Below are 16623 nucleotides of genomic sequence, written 5' to 3'. Positions count from 1 at the left end.
ACTGTCAATAAATTATCTGATTTCTCTTCGTTCTGTTTATGTTTGTGCATCTCAGTAAACTTTGCGTAAGCTAAAGTTACTTCAAATTTAAATACGAAGAAGGGAGAGCGATGCAGAGAGATGACATACATCTATGTTAGCTCAGTACCACTGTGGATGTATGTAGCTGTGCAAGAGTGAAGCCAGACATTCCTTGAAAAGAGCACCCGACCTTACTCAATCTAAATAAAGGTTTAAAAAAGGCCAGTTTGTGTGGGTGTGTAACCATGCGGATGATTCTCTCCTCTAGCGCACTGCGAGGCGTATTGTTGTACCGTCAAGATGGTGCACTTCAGGTGACCAGTAACCACAAATTACCACATCCACCAAAGTGTGGAAGTTCTAGGACAAGCACTCGTAAATGCGTTACTCATAATAACAGAATGCAGACACCGGTTGTGGCTGTGAGTGGCTCTCTGATTGCACGAGTGAAAAGTCACACATTTTGAGTGGGAGAAAGAAGTTGTTTATGTAAATGAGCAGGGAGTAAAGGCCTCCTTCATCACACAGCCATCACCTCTCACAATTAAATAATGTGCGAGACAAACACGCAAAGAGACATATCCCGTAGCAACACACTTCAATCAGGCTATCAGAGAAGTGGGGTTTCAACTACTCTAAACCTTTCTGACCTTGGTTCTCTAGTGATATAAAGACATCAGGTGCAACAAGCATAGAATACTTATCATCCACAGTTCACTGTTGTCATTCACAAGGCAACACAAGTAATATTGCCAAGGAGACGGGTAGAAAAGGAGCGCTGTGCCTTACCGTTGCTGGGTTGAACACGACCCACTGCCTAAACATATCTGAAAAAGAAGTGAAAGCAATAAAACTTCACCAGATTGATGTATTCTTCGGGAATATTTCATTACAATCGTTATTCAAACATATAAAAAAGCATTCATAATTTTCTATCTTTCACCATTATCAAAGCCTATTCCAAGATAGTTCAAATTAAAGAGCAGCTGAAGTGCATACCACAATTGGAGTTCAATGCTCATTTTTAGCTTAAGAGAACAATGTTTGATACAAAAATAGATAAAACGATAGGATTAAAAACCAATTCAGCCTTCCTTACAGCAAAGACTAACCCTTAAGAGCAATTACCGGGCTTTGCAAAAGTTCTGTTACACGGTTTCATGATCTTTAGAGACGTTTACATGTCTGATGTGGTAGATGTAGATAATGCATATGAAATTTTTTTGAATAAATTTAAGCAGTTATATTACAACCATTGCCCATTAATACAAATTAATGGAAAACAAAAATATAAAGATAAACCATGGATTACTAAAGGGCTACGAAATGCATGTAAAAAAAAGAACAAATTGTATCGGGTTTTTTTAAAATCAAGAAAGGAGGAGGATGAAATTCGATATAAGCGGTATAAAAACAAACTGACCACAATTATGAGAAATTGTAAAAAAAAATATTTTAATGGTCAAATTGACCTTAATAAACACAATATCAGAGGAACATGGAAAGTGCTAAATGGATTAATCAATTATAGAAGGACAAAAAACAGTTTTCCATCAAATTTCATAAATGGAGATCAGATTATTGATAATATGATGGAGATAGTTGAGCAATTCAATGATTATTTTGCAAATGTGGGCCTAAATTTGGCAAAACAATTAAAGGACAACCAATCGGTTGATGACCGATTAGATAGTTTGGTTGATGTAAACTCCAACTCAATGTTTTTAAGTGCAGTCACTCCAAAGGAACTCATTGATGTGGTTGCCAAATGTAAGGATAAATGGTCAACTGATCCGGATGATTTGGACATGTATTTGATTAAGAGGGTCATTGATTGTATAGTTGAGCCGTTATGCTATATTTTTAATTTGTCCTTCACTACAGGCGTCTTTCCATCTAAAATGAAAACTGCTAAAATTGTGCCATTATTTAAAACTGGAGATAACAAACAATTTAATAATTACAGACCAGTATCTCTTCTCTCACAGTTATCAAAAATATTGGAAAAATTATTTGTCAGCAGACTTGATAGTTTTATTGACAAGCATGACTTATTAGCTGATAATCAATATGGTTTTCGAGCGAATCGGTCCACTTCAATGGCGCTAGTGGATGTCATAGAAACAATTACTAGTGCTATTGACAACAAAGAATATGGTGTTGGCGTCTTTGTGGACCTAAAAAAGGCATTTGACACAATAGATCACAATAGATTATTATTTAAACTTGAGAGATGTGGTATTAGAGGAGTAGTTTTAGATTGGATTAAGAGTTATTTGGATGGAAGAAATCAGTTTGTTCAAATGGACAGTTACAAATCATCACAAAGACATACTGCGTGCGGAGTGCCTCAAGGCTCTGTTTTAGGACCTAAATTATTCATTCTTTATATGAATGATATTTGTAAGGTATCTAATAAACTTAAGTTAACTTTATTTGCGGATGATACTACAATTTTTTGTTCTGGTGATGATCTGAAGTTACTTTTAGATTTAGTTACAAAAGAATTGACTAAACTTAAATCCTGGTTTGATTTGAATATATTATCAATAAATCTGAATAAAACAAAACTAATGTTATTTACTAATCGTAATGTTGATATTCCAGTAAAAGTTACTGTTGACAAAGTCAGTATTGAGTTGGTAGATGAAATAAAATTCTTGGGTGTCATTTTGGATGGTAAAGTCAGTTGGAAATCTCATGTTAAATATATTGGTAGTAAAATAGCTAAAAATATAGGTATAATGGGTAAAGTAAAATACGTTTTGAATGAGATATCTTTGTATATGCTGTATTGTTCTATGGTCTTGCCGTATTTGATGTATTGTGTTGAGGTATGGGGAAACACCTACAGAGCTACCACACAAAGACTATATATTCTACAAAAGAAAGCTATGCGAATTGTACATTGTGCTGGGTATCTAGATCATACAAATATACTGTTTTTGAAATCGAAGGCATTAAAACTGGAGGATCTTGTGGCTTTTAGAAGTGCTCAGCTTTTATACAAAGCAAGCAATAAGATGTTACCTATCAATTTACAAAAAATATTATCTTCAAGAGATGGGCTTTATTGCTTAAGGTATAAAAATAATTTAAAACAAAACTTTGGTCGAATTAAATTGAAATCGATGTGTGTTTCGGTTTGTGGGGTGGCTCTGTGGAATGGTCTTAATGAAGGTATTAAATCGTGTAAGAACATTTTGCTATTTAAAAAAAGTTATAGAAATATGATTTTGGAAAAGTACAAAAAGGATGAACAAAAGAAATAGTTGGTCATGATTCATTAACAAATGCATATATATATTTTGTTTGTTTGTTTGTTTTCCGAATTGTGTTATTAGTAATTGCTGATCTATGTTAAAATCTGATTTAATATATATTTCAGATGTTTTTAGTTTTGTGCAAAGGGGTGAGGGTATATAAGTACTAAGTACTTCTACTTACTCCTTTTCGAATATGTAAGAAGGTGAAGTGACTAAAAGTGTTGGTCACTTCATATTTGATGTTCGAAATAAATAAATAAATAAAATAAATAAATAATGTCGGAGTGAAAAATTCCTTTAAATAAACTGAAAGTTCTACCTTATAGGCAGGTGTCCTTAATACAATTTTTTCTCTGGTGAAGTTGTATCAAGATGGAAGTCAAAAGAGTTGAGATATCTGCTCTCCTTCATGCTGGCCACAACAAGTCTGACAGAGCCAAGCAGTTGAACATCAGCCGGATGACCGTCCACAGAGTCGCGGAGAGGCTCAAGAATGGTGAAGATCTTTCAGTGATCTTTCAAGAATGGTGAAGACCTGAAAGATCTTTACCATTCTTTAGCCTCTCCGCGACTCTGTGGACGGTCATCCGGCTGATGTTCAGCACAAAGGAGAGCAGATATCTCAACTCTTTTGACTTCCATCTTGATACAGCTTCACCGGAGAAAAAAAATTGTATTAAGGACACCTGCCTATAAGGTAGAACTTTCAGTTTATTCAATGGAATTTTTCACTCCGACATGTAAACATCTCTAAAGATCATGAAACCGAGTGTAACAGAACTTTTGCAAAGCCCGGTAAGTAACTAGGACTGAAATTATAGGAAAGTGCTCAACAAGTGGAAATAGCTAGAGCGTGGAGAAATGTCTGCTGCTGACGACAAAGTTGCCTACATCAGGAAAAACATATTTTTAAGGGGAGTAAAGAAACACAGTGACAAGAGCGGAGGAAAAATGTAAGGAATGACAATGTAAACAAAATCAGCGCCAGACCGATTCTTGTTATTTGTACTAAGGAATGCCACAAAAATCAAAAGCATGTTTAGAGAACAGCTCACAAAAATGCAGCAATTACAGCTGGCGGGATTTGAAAAAATAAAACATTCAGAATCATATGTATCCCAGCACTAAGATACATCATCCTGACCAAAGCCGCGGAGCAGTACGTTGAGATTTAGATATGTGAGACTGAAAATGTGAACTCAAAGGTTGATTTATTATCTCTTTTAAAAGCATTATGTGATCCAAAGCTTCCTAATTTTGTTGTCCTACAGTTTGACAAATATGAGACCAGGCTTTCTTTGGGTTACTAATTCAAAAAGTCATGTGATGTTGTCCTCAACTGCAGTGATCTGTTAAGAATGAAAAGTAAAAACGGGAATTAAAATGAAACCAATGCATTTAGGAAGCCATTAGATGCTATTTATGTCAACTGCGCTCTGTTTGAACTGCTATGATCATGCTTTTTGGTTAGAAGCCTTATTTTAAAGCTGCAGCGGACAAATGGTGGCAGAAAAATCTTTCCCAACATCAATTTGTTCCATGTTCTGAAACATCAAAGCAAAAAAAGAAATAGATTTAATATTCGTTCATTAAAGGTTAGAAGGTTCCTCTTTGAAAACGTTGGTCTTTTAACTGTATAATTAAATGCGTGTACAACTCAGTTTATTACAAGGCTAAAGGTGATGTACTGCAGCCTCATGTCTACAGTCTAATATTTCTTTTGAACTGACACTCGGATACAGATAGGAAATCAATATTGGTACAGCAGGTTTTCCAAATCTTCTAATTTACCCCCTCTGAGACACACTTGCCTACTGGTTTCCATCTACACTGGAAGTCACTGACAACTATGCTATCTAATATTAAACAAATGTGTAGATTATTATGTGCAAATTGTTTCATCCACAATGCATAGTAATTGCAATCCAACCGTGCCGCTGTCGTTTGATCTCATCTAGATGTACAATTTGAGCACAAACAAATATGCAACCTTAAGCCATTTTGGGAAACGCATGTAGATGACGCACCCTCTGGCTTCGAGGTGCACAAATGCAATTACATATGGGATTTTGCTCCCAAATATGCATGTAATATACGTGATCAGACAGATATAGGACACCTGAAGAATGCTGTATTGGTTCCTGTAGCTGTAGAGTGCTAGAAGCTGTTGGTGCTGCAGTTGCTTATAAATGCTAGGAAACAAAAAAATATGTTTAATTGATCACAGTCAACAGAGGTGAGGAAAAAGTTGCAATGTTGACAACGAATGCCCGAGAAAGAATTTATGAAATCTTAGGAAAAACTTATTTTTTGTCGGCTGAAATCGTGACATTAATGAGCAGACTTTAATAACTCACTTTTCCATTTCACAATTAATAGTTCAAATCAAATGTCAAGTCAGCCAGCAGCTATAATGCCAAGACTCTAATTTTTCACAGAGAAGTTCAATGATTTTGTTGAATATCTTCCACATATTGTCCATTCTGTCTCGGGGACGAATGCCGGTGCCATAAAGGCCCTGCTACTTTTCATATGTGTCAATACATTAATGAGGCACATTGGCCCCATTACACTCTGGGCTGCCCGGCTCTCTGGGGAACGAGGGCAGCAGGGAGAAAGCAGGCTCGCAGATGATTGCTCTGTTCTCCACAGAGTATAGCTTCCCTTTAATCATCTCCCTTTTTCAAACTTCTCCTGTCATAGCCTCGGGCGAATCACATGCACAAGCTCACCACTGTTTCATCAATATTCTGTCATTTCTTCTCACCACGGGATCATTGTGTGATAAATTTTTCTCACCGTGATAAACCGTATTGCCCAACTGTGTGGCTATCATGGGACTGAGCAAATGGTTGGAGGCAGTAATATGTAAAATGGGCTACTGAGTATGACCTACAGTCCTGTTCATTGACGGTATGTTAATACAACACGAGCTACAGCAAAATACAGCAGTTTATCATTTATGAGGGAAACACCGGATCATGTTGTGGGGAATATGTGCAAAGATTCAATATGTACAAGGCTAGGTGAGGCTGGGAATTAGCAACATCTCATAACTAATGAAACATAATTTCAAATGTCCATAAAATCACAAGAGATGACAGCATCATTTTATAAAATTAAGATCCAATCCTTTTTCTGCTGCCTTTCTCGCAATTTAATGCATTTTCCTTTCTAAAGTGATCACGCCCGATCAAATTAGCCCGAAAAGACCAAAGACGTTGGTTTGTAATTATGCATCTCACAGTTTCCGCTATTTTTGGACCGGTGTTTTTTTTCACGCGTGTTTTTTTTCAAGGTACACAGAGATTCACCGTCACATTAAATTAAACGCATGAGGAATTGTTTCCCCTACAACACCTGTGAAGACAGTTGCAAGTAAGAAAATAAAGCTATGCCTGCAGGATGTCACAGGATCGAGCGTTTAAATTCGGTACAACTTTTGCTTCACTGAAGTATGGAATCAAAACTAAATTTGACAACATAGTCAGACGGTGTGGCAGCAGTATAATGCATGTGTGAAATTGCATCAACACACTGTACAGTATTTATTTAAGGCAGGAGTTTTTTAGTCTGTAGGTGCAACACTGATAAGTGATAAATATTCATTGGCTTTGTTTCTTGCCTCATTTGTATCTTTTCTACAGTGTCTGTCAGATTTAACACTGAGATAGATCATGCATCATTTCTGCTATTGTGTGTAACTCTTGCTCCAATATCACAACAAATGCAAAATAATTGTCAGTTTGGGGTAATAATACAACTTAACACTCCCATTAAAAGAGTTTGACAGTGCTTTTACCAGGAGATGTATGAAAGACACACTGGCCTGGTTGAGATTTTGTTGTGATGTCCATCAAATCATGTTGTTAAATTGTGATGTGAGCAGGAATATACCATAATATAATCAGTCAAAATGAAGGGAAGCTAGAAGGAAGTTGGAGAAAGCGTGATGGCCCACAGAACGATGCTAAAAATGGATTCATCTTGAGCTTGTAGCCCGACAGCAGAGGACAGAAACCAGTGCTGCACTGTCATATCAAACCATATTTTACTTTCCATGTGGTTGTGCTGTTTTCTAACCATGGTTTTGCTTTGGTGTACCATTTCCATGTGTGTTAGTACTGCAGGATAAACAGCTGGGTGATGTCTTCCTACTCTCATCGATTGCAAAGTCACAAAGGGGAAACATATTTGCTTTTGCCCTCTGTTGATGGATATTGATTGGGTGAAAACAGCCAGCATCTATATGCACTCTGGTAGTTACCTTCTCCGAGCAACAATGCCAGTCACTTTTGAGGTGAATGTTTCCAGACAAGGACAGAGCAGACATGACAAAGTGGAGACAACTGCTACTCAGAGCGTTAGCGCAGAGGTCACTTTGCTTTGGGCTGCCCTGTGTTTTGTCTGCTGTATCAATATGCTAAAAGCGCTTTTTTTTAAAGCCAGATGACAGGTTTTTGGTTGACAGAATCTACTGTTTATGGGTTGACCTGAACCAAGGAGGAGGACTTCATGACATGTAAGACACCAGATTTAATAGCCACGTCTGGGTACAAACACCCACAGGGCCTCAGTCCCCTGATACTCGACACTGTTGCAGTTGATTTGTTGACAACGTTACCACAACAGAGTGCATTAGAGTTTAGGACTCACTCAGTCAACAATAAAACTCAATCACAAATGTGATGAAGAGGCAGAGTTATTCTTACTGCGGCCTTTCTCTTTGCGAGAAACTATTCGGCCTGTCCTCAAAGTGGTCACTGGTCAGGGAGAGACTTGTGGCGTGGCCAAGGTCTTGGTATGAGCAGAGCCGACTCCCTGACCTCTGTAATTGAGATGCAGGAAGAATACTGCATTCGTATCAAATGAAAAACTATTTTAACGCAGACAGGAGGAGCAGTTGCCAGGGAAAATAAGTTGATCGAGGAGTTGTCTGCCCCTTGTGGTTTGGTGGTAAGACCTGCTGTCGAGTCTATGATTAGATTGAACATGCACTAATTTAGCTCGGACTTGCAGCAGAGGGATATGCTCGGTGTCAAGGAGCGATGACAACCTCGGATATGTGCTTGAAAAAGGGAGTTGTTCATTTCATTTATTAAGAAGGAGGTGTTCTTTACATTTGTGAGCAAGAGAGAGAGAGAAAGGCGAGATTTACCAGCTGACAGAACAGCCAGGGGAGACACTGAACATTGTAGGTCAGCTTTGGCAGCGCTGTGGGTGTGTGTGTATGTGTGTTTTGAGAGTAAAAGTTAGATAGTCTGACCACATATTTCTTCCTTTTTTTTATTGAAAGGCACATAGCACGTCCAGGCATCATCCCAGGGCCAGATAAGAGCTTAGGCCCCTGACATTGTACTGTTGCCAGGAGTGTGACTGCAGCTTCAAAGCCAGTGACACGTCAGCTTTTGATCTGAGAATAGGCAAGGGCGTCTGAAAACCACTGGTCAAAGTACAGTTCACTCCCATTTGTGTTGCGAGCTGAAAGTTGGCACACAGCTGCCATACTGTTACTGTGCATGCAGAGAGCCCCAAAAAGAAAAAGAAAAAAGGAGAAGGAAAAAAACTCATCATCTGCCTGTCTGAACACTCATCTGAATGCACAGAAATACAAGATAGATGATGAATATTGTAAGAAATGCTTTGAGTGCCTGTAAACACAAAGACTTTAAGCCTCCGAGCGCCATTATCTCATTGACTCATGCTGTTGTTTTTGGAAATAATTATTCTCTGTAAACATTTCCTCATGTTTGTCCATTTAAACAAGCCAATTACTTTTTTTTCCCACAGTGAGTAAACATTGTACTGTATATCTAGTTTGTTTGGGTGGATTTCATTTGAAGTGGAAAAAAAGCAGGTTTAAAGGGGAGGTTATGTTTGGATCACAGCGTGGTAAGCTGTGAGAGCTGTATTGTATTACGATCTACTTTTCAGTTTCCTGCTGAATTAAATCGTATGCGGTGTAGTGCTGCTAAAATAAAATCCCAGTTTACCTATTCCTGCAGAAATGAGAAGGAACTGGACACTGATTTGATTTAGTGCATGATTTAATTATGATATTTGTTAAATATTTAGTATATAATGTCAGAAACGAGTAACTACAGTCATGGCCTACGGCTTTTTTAAACTGTAGTAGTCAAAATATTAAAAATGAAGGCACTGAGAGAAGATGGGAGAGGACAGCTCTAGGAACAGACCAGAAAAGACTGAGCATGCACTGTATATCACAGTGGCAAGAGACCAGAGGCTTTATTCACAAATCTCCTTAGAATGGGAATTCTGGTCTAAGATCACGGGTCAGCTAGCCATGAAACCTTCACTTTCGCTTAGGACTAAAGTAACGGAGAGAAAGACCAAAGAGAGAGGAGGCCATGCAGAGTCATGGGAGGCAAGGAGGCACAGAAAGAGAGAGAAAAACACAAAGGAGTAATATACGGCTCATGACAGGAAGCAGGGAATCAGGGTAAAAGAGCAAAAAAATATGGCTGGGGAGGAAAAGGTACGAGTGGACAATAGTATATCTTACTGCAGCCTTCATCCTCCAGGTTTAATTTGGTGCTTGATCGTGAATCTTCTTGTTTAAGCTGAGCAGAAAGACCTTTAGAGGATACGTCTAAGGATATTCTGTGTTTTTCTTATTGTCATCAGATCCGGTGAAAAGAACAAAACCGACAATGAATGAATTTATGTTGCCAAATCCAGATTTTGCTCATTTTTTGTGCCAACAAGCTCTATTATTTTGCAGAAATGATTAAAGCACATTATCGAACCATGCCGTTGCACTGTCATGGCTCATGTAGTCTATGTGGAGCAACGACGTACATGCTGCATTCTACTGTTGTAATTAGAGCACCAAATGTGGATTAATCCTTTACTTTAAATAGTAGCACAGCAGATAAAGTCCTATTTGCAGAACTTTTGCAACTACATTGCCCAAAAAGTCTTTTAAAATATTAAATATGCATGTCTATATATTACATCTGTGTAGTAACCCATGAGGTTGAGTCTAAATGCTCCAAGCAGACAGGAGGTTTTGACACTCACAAACTAACACAGAGTTTGACTTTTCATGAAATTGATTAACAGTAAGAAAAAAAGAAGAAAAATAGTGGACATATACTTTGAATGTATGATGCACGGTACAATTATGTGAAGAAAAGATGTAAGCTCTCAACAGGAGCAACTGAAATCATGACTTTTACATTTGTTTAGTAACTCCATTTCCTGTTTAATGACAAACATGAATAAATGAAACTGTTTTGACTAAAACGGTAAATTCTGTGCGACTGATCAGCCCGTGAAGTGAAACACAATACTCTGTTTGAAACCCTTACAGCCGTACATTTTCCAGAAATTATAACATTATACTGTACATCCTGCCTTTTACAAACACAGAATATACAGGATATGATGCATAAAACAGAACAAGAGCAAGGCCAAACACGGCCCAGTAGGATCAGGCTTCCTCTGAAGACCCTGGCAGTGTAGAAAATATAAGAATGTTCTTCTGTACTTTCTTTCATTGCAAATCAGCAAAAGAAATAAAATGACTCTGTGTTCAATTTCATTAAAAAAAAAGCAGTGAAGCAATTGCAATATATTAGTAGGCTCAAGCTACACAAAATACACAGTAATAAGTGGGGCAAGTTAACTTAATTTGATGGTAGAATTAACTAAACCAATATCTACTGTGAAATATCAATGTATATAAATCTCCAAAACATAGATCTTTATTTTTAATCCCACCATTAATCTAGTATAAGCTAATACAAACATTTTAATAACAGTTTAATACACTCTTAATATTTGAATCTAGTAGGACGCATCTCTAATAATGTAAACTATATCTTTATAGAACAAGATATATTGCGATTATGTGCTTTAAAATGACTTATTTAGCTTAACAGATGTCTTTTTTAACGAATCTAGATACAGGAGCAATCAGTCCTTAAGCTTATTTGAATAATTAAAACATATTTTATTATTAGACATCAATGAGCACATTTATGTCACAGTCAATCATCATTATCAGTGGAAGAGTGTAATCAGTGACAAACATCAGTATAGTTGATGTTTCTAGAAGACACGCTTGTGTTTTTGACAGAACATGTTATATGTTAAGAATCTCACGCTGCCAGTGTTTCACTACGATCTTTAAGCAAGTTTTTCAAGTCCTGTGAGGGAAAAATGATAATATAAATGACCACCGCTCACACATCCACTGAGCAAATGCTTCTATCAACTGTCTCATCAGCGCCTTATTATAGACTATAGATATCACACAGTAACGCCGCCTTTGGTGTCATCGCAAATTAGAATAGCTATCACATACTATGATAGTAGTCATTTGTTAGGATGTCACTGAAAACAAATACAATGTAATATCCTGATGTGAGGCGAGGGGGAGGTGTTGTGTCTGTGATCTTCGTTGTGATTTTAATGAGAATGTCAGCGCTCTCGGTAATAGGTGGCCGATTATAATAAGAATCTCCACTCTGCTTCCTCCCATACTGTGCCGTGATCATTCTGGAGTGATAGTGAGGACATGCTTTTTCCTTTGTACACTTGTGTCCTCTTATTTCTGTCTTCTGTTCGGCTCACATCCGTTTCCACACAGTGTGCTCAATCTGTGTTTAGGACCGCATGGATGTGAAGTTTGATGTTAAAAGAAGCGTTATTTTTGTAAACATAATTGGTTCCAATTTGAAATGCATTTTCTCACTTTTACTTCGCCTCACTGTATTTGCTCTCAGGTCGCTTTCATCTCCCCTTTTCTCAAAGACATAGTGCCATCTAGTGTGCATTGCAGTTGGTTGCATGCCAGGGTTGCTTGTTGCAGTTTTATTATTTATTCATGGGCAATGCGCAATGGTATGAGAGGCTGACTTCTTTCGACGGGGAAAAAGCTCCAACTTTTCTTTTTTTTTTACAACTTTTTTTTTGCATTTGAGTTCACCAAGTATGTTTCTTTTATTCCCAGTGGATTTCTTTTAGCTTTCTGCCTCCAAAAGGATTTTTATTTGACTGCTAAGACTATGCGTTTACTGTAGTCGGTTGAACAGCAAAGCTACAAGAACATTAGCATTAATTCACATTGTATAATGAATATGTGGTTTATCATATTAATGCTGCATATATTAGTCACCTCACCTTTGCTATGTGCCTAATCACAAGAAGTTTCTGATAGCTACATGACACATGGGAGTACCATATTTAAAGTAGGTGCTAATCATATGTTTGCATTGCTAATACACGATTCATTCTCAGTTTAATTCACACTTTTTCACAGGCCTGGTTTTCCTGCAGATCCTGAGAAAAAACTGTGAATCTCTCACTTGTTAAACTAAACTTAATGTATGAGGTTTAGTCAAACATTGCCAGTCAATCTCTTGTATTGAGTGCAGTCTTGACCCTCTGGGCAGTATCAGAGCTGCTGAAGTGCTTTGGCATCAGTGTGACAGGATTAACACATCAAAAGCAGTGTCGGGGCCTACAGCAGCGTCACACAGTCAGTACAGCACCTTTCATGTTCTGCTCAGGTTCACTACAATTTCACGTAAGCCAACAGCAAGTCAGACGGAAAAAGATAATGGGGCCAACCTGCTGCTATCAGGCTTTCCCTCAGCTTCAGTGAAATATGTCAAATTCCGTGTGTTTGATGAAAGATTGGAGTTCAACAGGCTCAAGTCAGGAAACGATATCTGACTTTGTCACATGGCCAGGATGCAAAGGAGCATTTAAGTCTGACATTCAAGCTGAAATTATTGCTGCGAGCCAGCATGGTCTTACTTTTCATGATGCAAACCTTCGATAGGCAACACAGAAGGAAAATTAAACCCAAATAATTTTTTGGGGAGTCCAAGAGTTGATGTCTCAGGGTTAAATCCCAAGATTTATAATCCCTTTGATTAGATGTGGTATTAAGTGAAGGTGGGGTGGTTTTATAACATTTCTACATATGAGATGCATCCTGGGTAATAGGTTTAAGGGGGAAAAAAGAGTAAAGCTCGGGTAGCACATAATTAACTCTACTCAAATGTTAAATGATGAAACTACCATTTTTCATGTAATGTGAGTCAGAAATGTCAAGGATAAGTCTCAGTGCCTTTATTTCCTCTGAGATGCTTTTACAAGGACGAGTGCACTGTGTACCATTGTACGCTCGATTTTCTGTCTTTGCAGACATCATGCCTTATTGAACAATGTACAAAGTGGATACAAATTCAGTTTTAGGTCATATTTTCTTTTCATCAGCTTTTTTTCCCCCTGTGTTTCTATTAACTATACACACTGATCAGCCACAACATTAAAACCACCTGTCTTATATTGTGTTGCTGCCAAAATAGCTCCGAACCACTTGGGCTCAGACATGAGCGCTCTGGGGGTGTCCTGTGGTGTTTGGCATCAGGACACTGGCAGTAGAACAGGGATGGGGTTTCCATGACTCAAGCTTGTTCCTTTGCATCAGTTTGGGATCTGGATAGTTTGGAGGCTGGGTCACGCTTTGCATATTTTGTCGTCTTCCTCGACAGTTTCTGAACAAGGTGCGTTGTCCTACTGCAGCTTTCATATGAAGTGCAATAAAGAGAAGGAAGCTAAATCAAATTAATACTCTTTTCTAGGCACACTTCCACATATTTTGGCAGGTATGTTGCTCCAAGCATCTTGGCGAACTTGCCACTTGGGGATAAAAGCTGCTCGGTGGGCTGCTGATCAGAAGGTCGAAGGTTCAAGCTCCAGCAAGCTGCCACTGTTTGGCCCTTTAAGCAAGCCCCTTAACCCTGTCTGCTTAGTGTGGCTAACCCAAGCTACATAACAAGCCCACGAGGGATCAATAAAAACAAAATTTAGAGAGGAAAAAAAGATCTATTACCTCTATGGCTGCGTAAAATCCCAGACTTGAGGTCAGGGCACTGCTGATTCCGTACCATCTGTTGCAGGATTCCCTCTTGTTCCTGAAGATAGTTCTTTCTGGCTCTGGCTGAATGTTTGGGGTCAATGTCATGTTTCAGAGTCAATTTTGGACTAACCGCAAATCTCCCTGTTGGTAAAGCACAGTAGAATGAGAACATAACAGATGTCTACAACGTTTGCATAGAAATGTGAATACGTAGCTAAAGAAAAGCCAGATTGGACTTCATTTGTATATGCAAGGCTTTTTTTCCATCCTTGTAACAACCCCTTTCTTTGCTTAGGTGGTTGACATAAAAGAGAAACTTAAGCTGTCCAAGAAATTTTGGTCCAACCTGCCTGAGGCGATGTGTGTGGAGGACAGAGTGACCGCTGGAAATGCCAGTGATGAGGACTGCTGGAATGGACATACCAAGGGCAGGTAAGGCTACCAGGACTTGGGGCTAATGCAGACTAACACAAAAGGTTACTTAGAAGTCCAAAGTCTGCTCAGCTCGCCTGATGTAAAGCAGTCTAATCTGAGAATTAAGATAGATTATTTACTTTCCCTGACTTAACTCCACTGTGCAAGAGCTTGGCATAGTTTGATTCAACTAAAAGCAAGATGTCGCCTCTTAAATGCTTGATCGTCATGGTTTGGTCTCAGCCTTTGTTATGTTGTGTAATTTGCTTTAATGCTTTCCACAATTTTGTCTGTGTTTTTGTACGTACTACTGTATGTTTTGAGTGTTCTTCAAAATGTTCCAGCAGCGTATTGTTCCCGCTGTTAATCTGATTTCATATTTAAAGGAAAATATTTGCATGAAGGCTCTAAATGCCCCGCAGTCATTTCTGAGGTCACAGCAAATTGATTTGAGCTCCTTTTGTTCGTAATGTCAACTCCGTGATACAAAACAAGATTCTCACTGTTTACATTTTTAAAATAAGCCTTAGAGCTAGTAATTTAACATACAGTTGTATCGGATGTCGCGGCTGCTGCTACTTTCTGTGAGCCAAAAGCAAAGAAATATCCTTACTTAATATCAAATGTTGCCTCTTTTAACTTGGTGAGAGTGCAGAGGTGTATGTTATTGAGAGGGATCTGGGCTTATGGGAGAGAAATGCTGTTGCGTCAGATGATTCGTGGAATGCCCTCACATGATGGCCTGCTGCTTATTTATCAAAGAGGAATGCAGGAGGCAGACATGCTGTCCCTGGAGAAATATCTGGCAAGTACGTCAGAACCTTACCCTGACGTGACTAGGTCAAGTATTCATTTTGTCAACTTAAAAAGCTGCTCCCACCTGCTTTATTAGAATTTGACCCAAAACAACAAAACCTTTTAACTCTGTTCTCAGCCTCTCTCTGGTCTCTTACACTGAAAATACAACTGTTAATGAGAATCCGTTGCATGGCAGAGATGCCAGTTTTGAGCACTCGCTGGCTTTTTTTTTTTTTTATCAAGCACCCTGTCAAAAGCAATGGCAGTAAATTTATCTCATGTGTCATGTTGTAAAGATACTTTCCTGAAGTCCAGAAGGATGGCCTCACCAACCAGGTGAATAACCCCGAGGTGAGCGTTGACATCACGCGCCCAGACACCTTCATCCGTCAGCAGATCATGGCTCTGAGGGTGATGACCAACAAGTTGAAAAATGCCTACAATGGCAACGATATCTACTTTCAAGATTCAAGTAAGCTTATTTGCGACATTTGCCATGTGCACAAATGTGACAACATGCTTTTTTTGTTTTTCCTTGCTTTTCTTCAGGCCGGAAATGTATTTTTGCTCTTAACCCTCCCCACCCTGTCTGGTCAAGTTCATGCTCCAGCTTCTTGTCACTCATCTTGATAAGCTGTCTGCTTTGAAAGGCTACCTAACCTTGAGGCAGACATATTAGCCATCAGTAAAGCCACAAGAGGCAGTGGCAGTGTGTAATAGTAAAACAAACATGCAGTACTCTTCCTAATCAAGTTTTTTTTTCTCCAAGCTTTGATGATAATTGTAATGGCATCACATCAGGTGTGCAGCATTCTTCTTCATTTAGACATACTCATAAACAAACTATCACAGAAGACTTACCATGTTTAATAAAGAACATATTTGCAAAAATGGGTATATTCACAAATCTAGCCAATGCAGAGCAGCATGAACTTAATTTGGATTGCATGTTCGCTTGATGAATCTAAGTTCAATGTCCTGTTGACCCTCCGTTTTTTTGGGTCTCCACCAACTTTTAATCTCTTAATATTTCTGGACCTGAATGCTCCACTGTGATAACAAGTTAGCGGCTAACTGTGTCTGCCTGCTATTTAGTGCTGGGCAGGTAAACAGTGGATTTATTAGAGTATGTGAAAACAATGCTGCTGAGAGCAGTGATAGTAAACCAGAACAGATAAAACGCTCCACAGGATTGATGGGAACTGTGAGTGATAATGGGTTTTT

At 38.5% G+C, this 16623-nt stretch overlaps 1 protein-coding gene across 2 annotated transcripts in view; it reads left to right on the top strand.

Annotated features, from left to right (window-relative positions):
* gpc6b (glypican 6b) overlaps positions 1-16623 on the top strand; it is an 88370-nt gene that overhangs the window by 68871 nt on the left and 2876 nt on the right. For both annotated transcript variants that reach the window (XM_022190797.2, XM_022190796.2), the window contains 2 exons: positions 14483-14619; positions 15696-15871. In XM_022190797.2, the coding sequence (XP_022046489.1) occupies positions 14483-14619; positions 15696-15871 (313 nt within the window). The remainder of the gene's footprint in view (positions 1-14482; positions 14620-15695; positions 15872-16623) is intronic.

Source organism: Acanthochromis polyacanthus, chromosome 14, assembly GCF_021347895.1.
Source record: "Acanthochromis polyacanthus isolate Apoly-LR-REF ecotype Palm Island chromosome 14, KAUST_Apoly_ChrSc, whole genome shotgun sequence".
NCBI classification, from domain to species: Eukaryota; Metazoa; Chordata; class Actinopteri; family Pomacentridae; genus Acanthochromis; species Acanthochromis polyacanthus.
The sequence above is the reverse complement of the archived record's forward strand: the minus strand, read 5'-3'. Positions and strand labels throughout refer to the sequence as shown.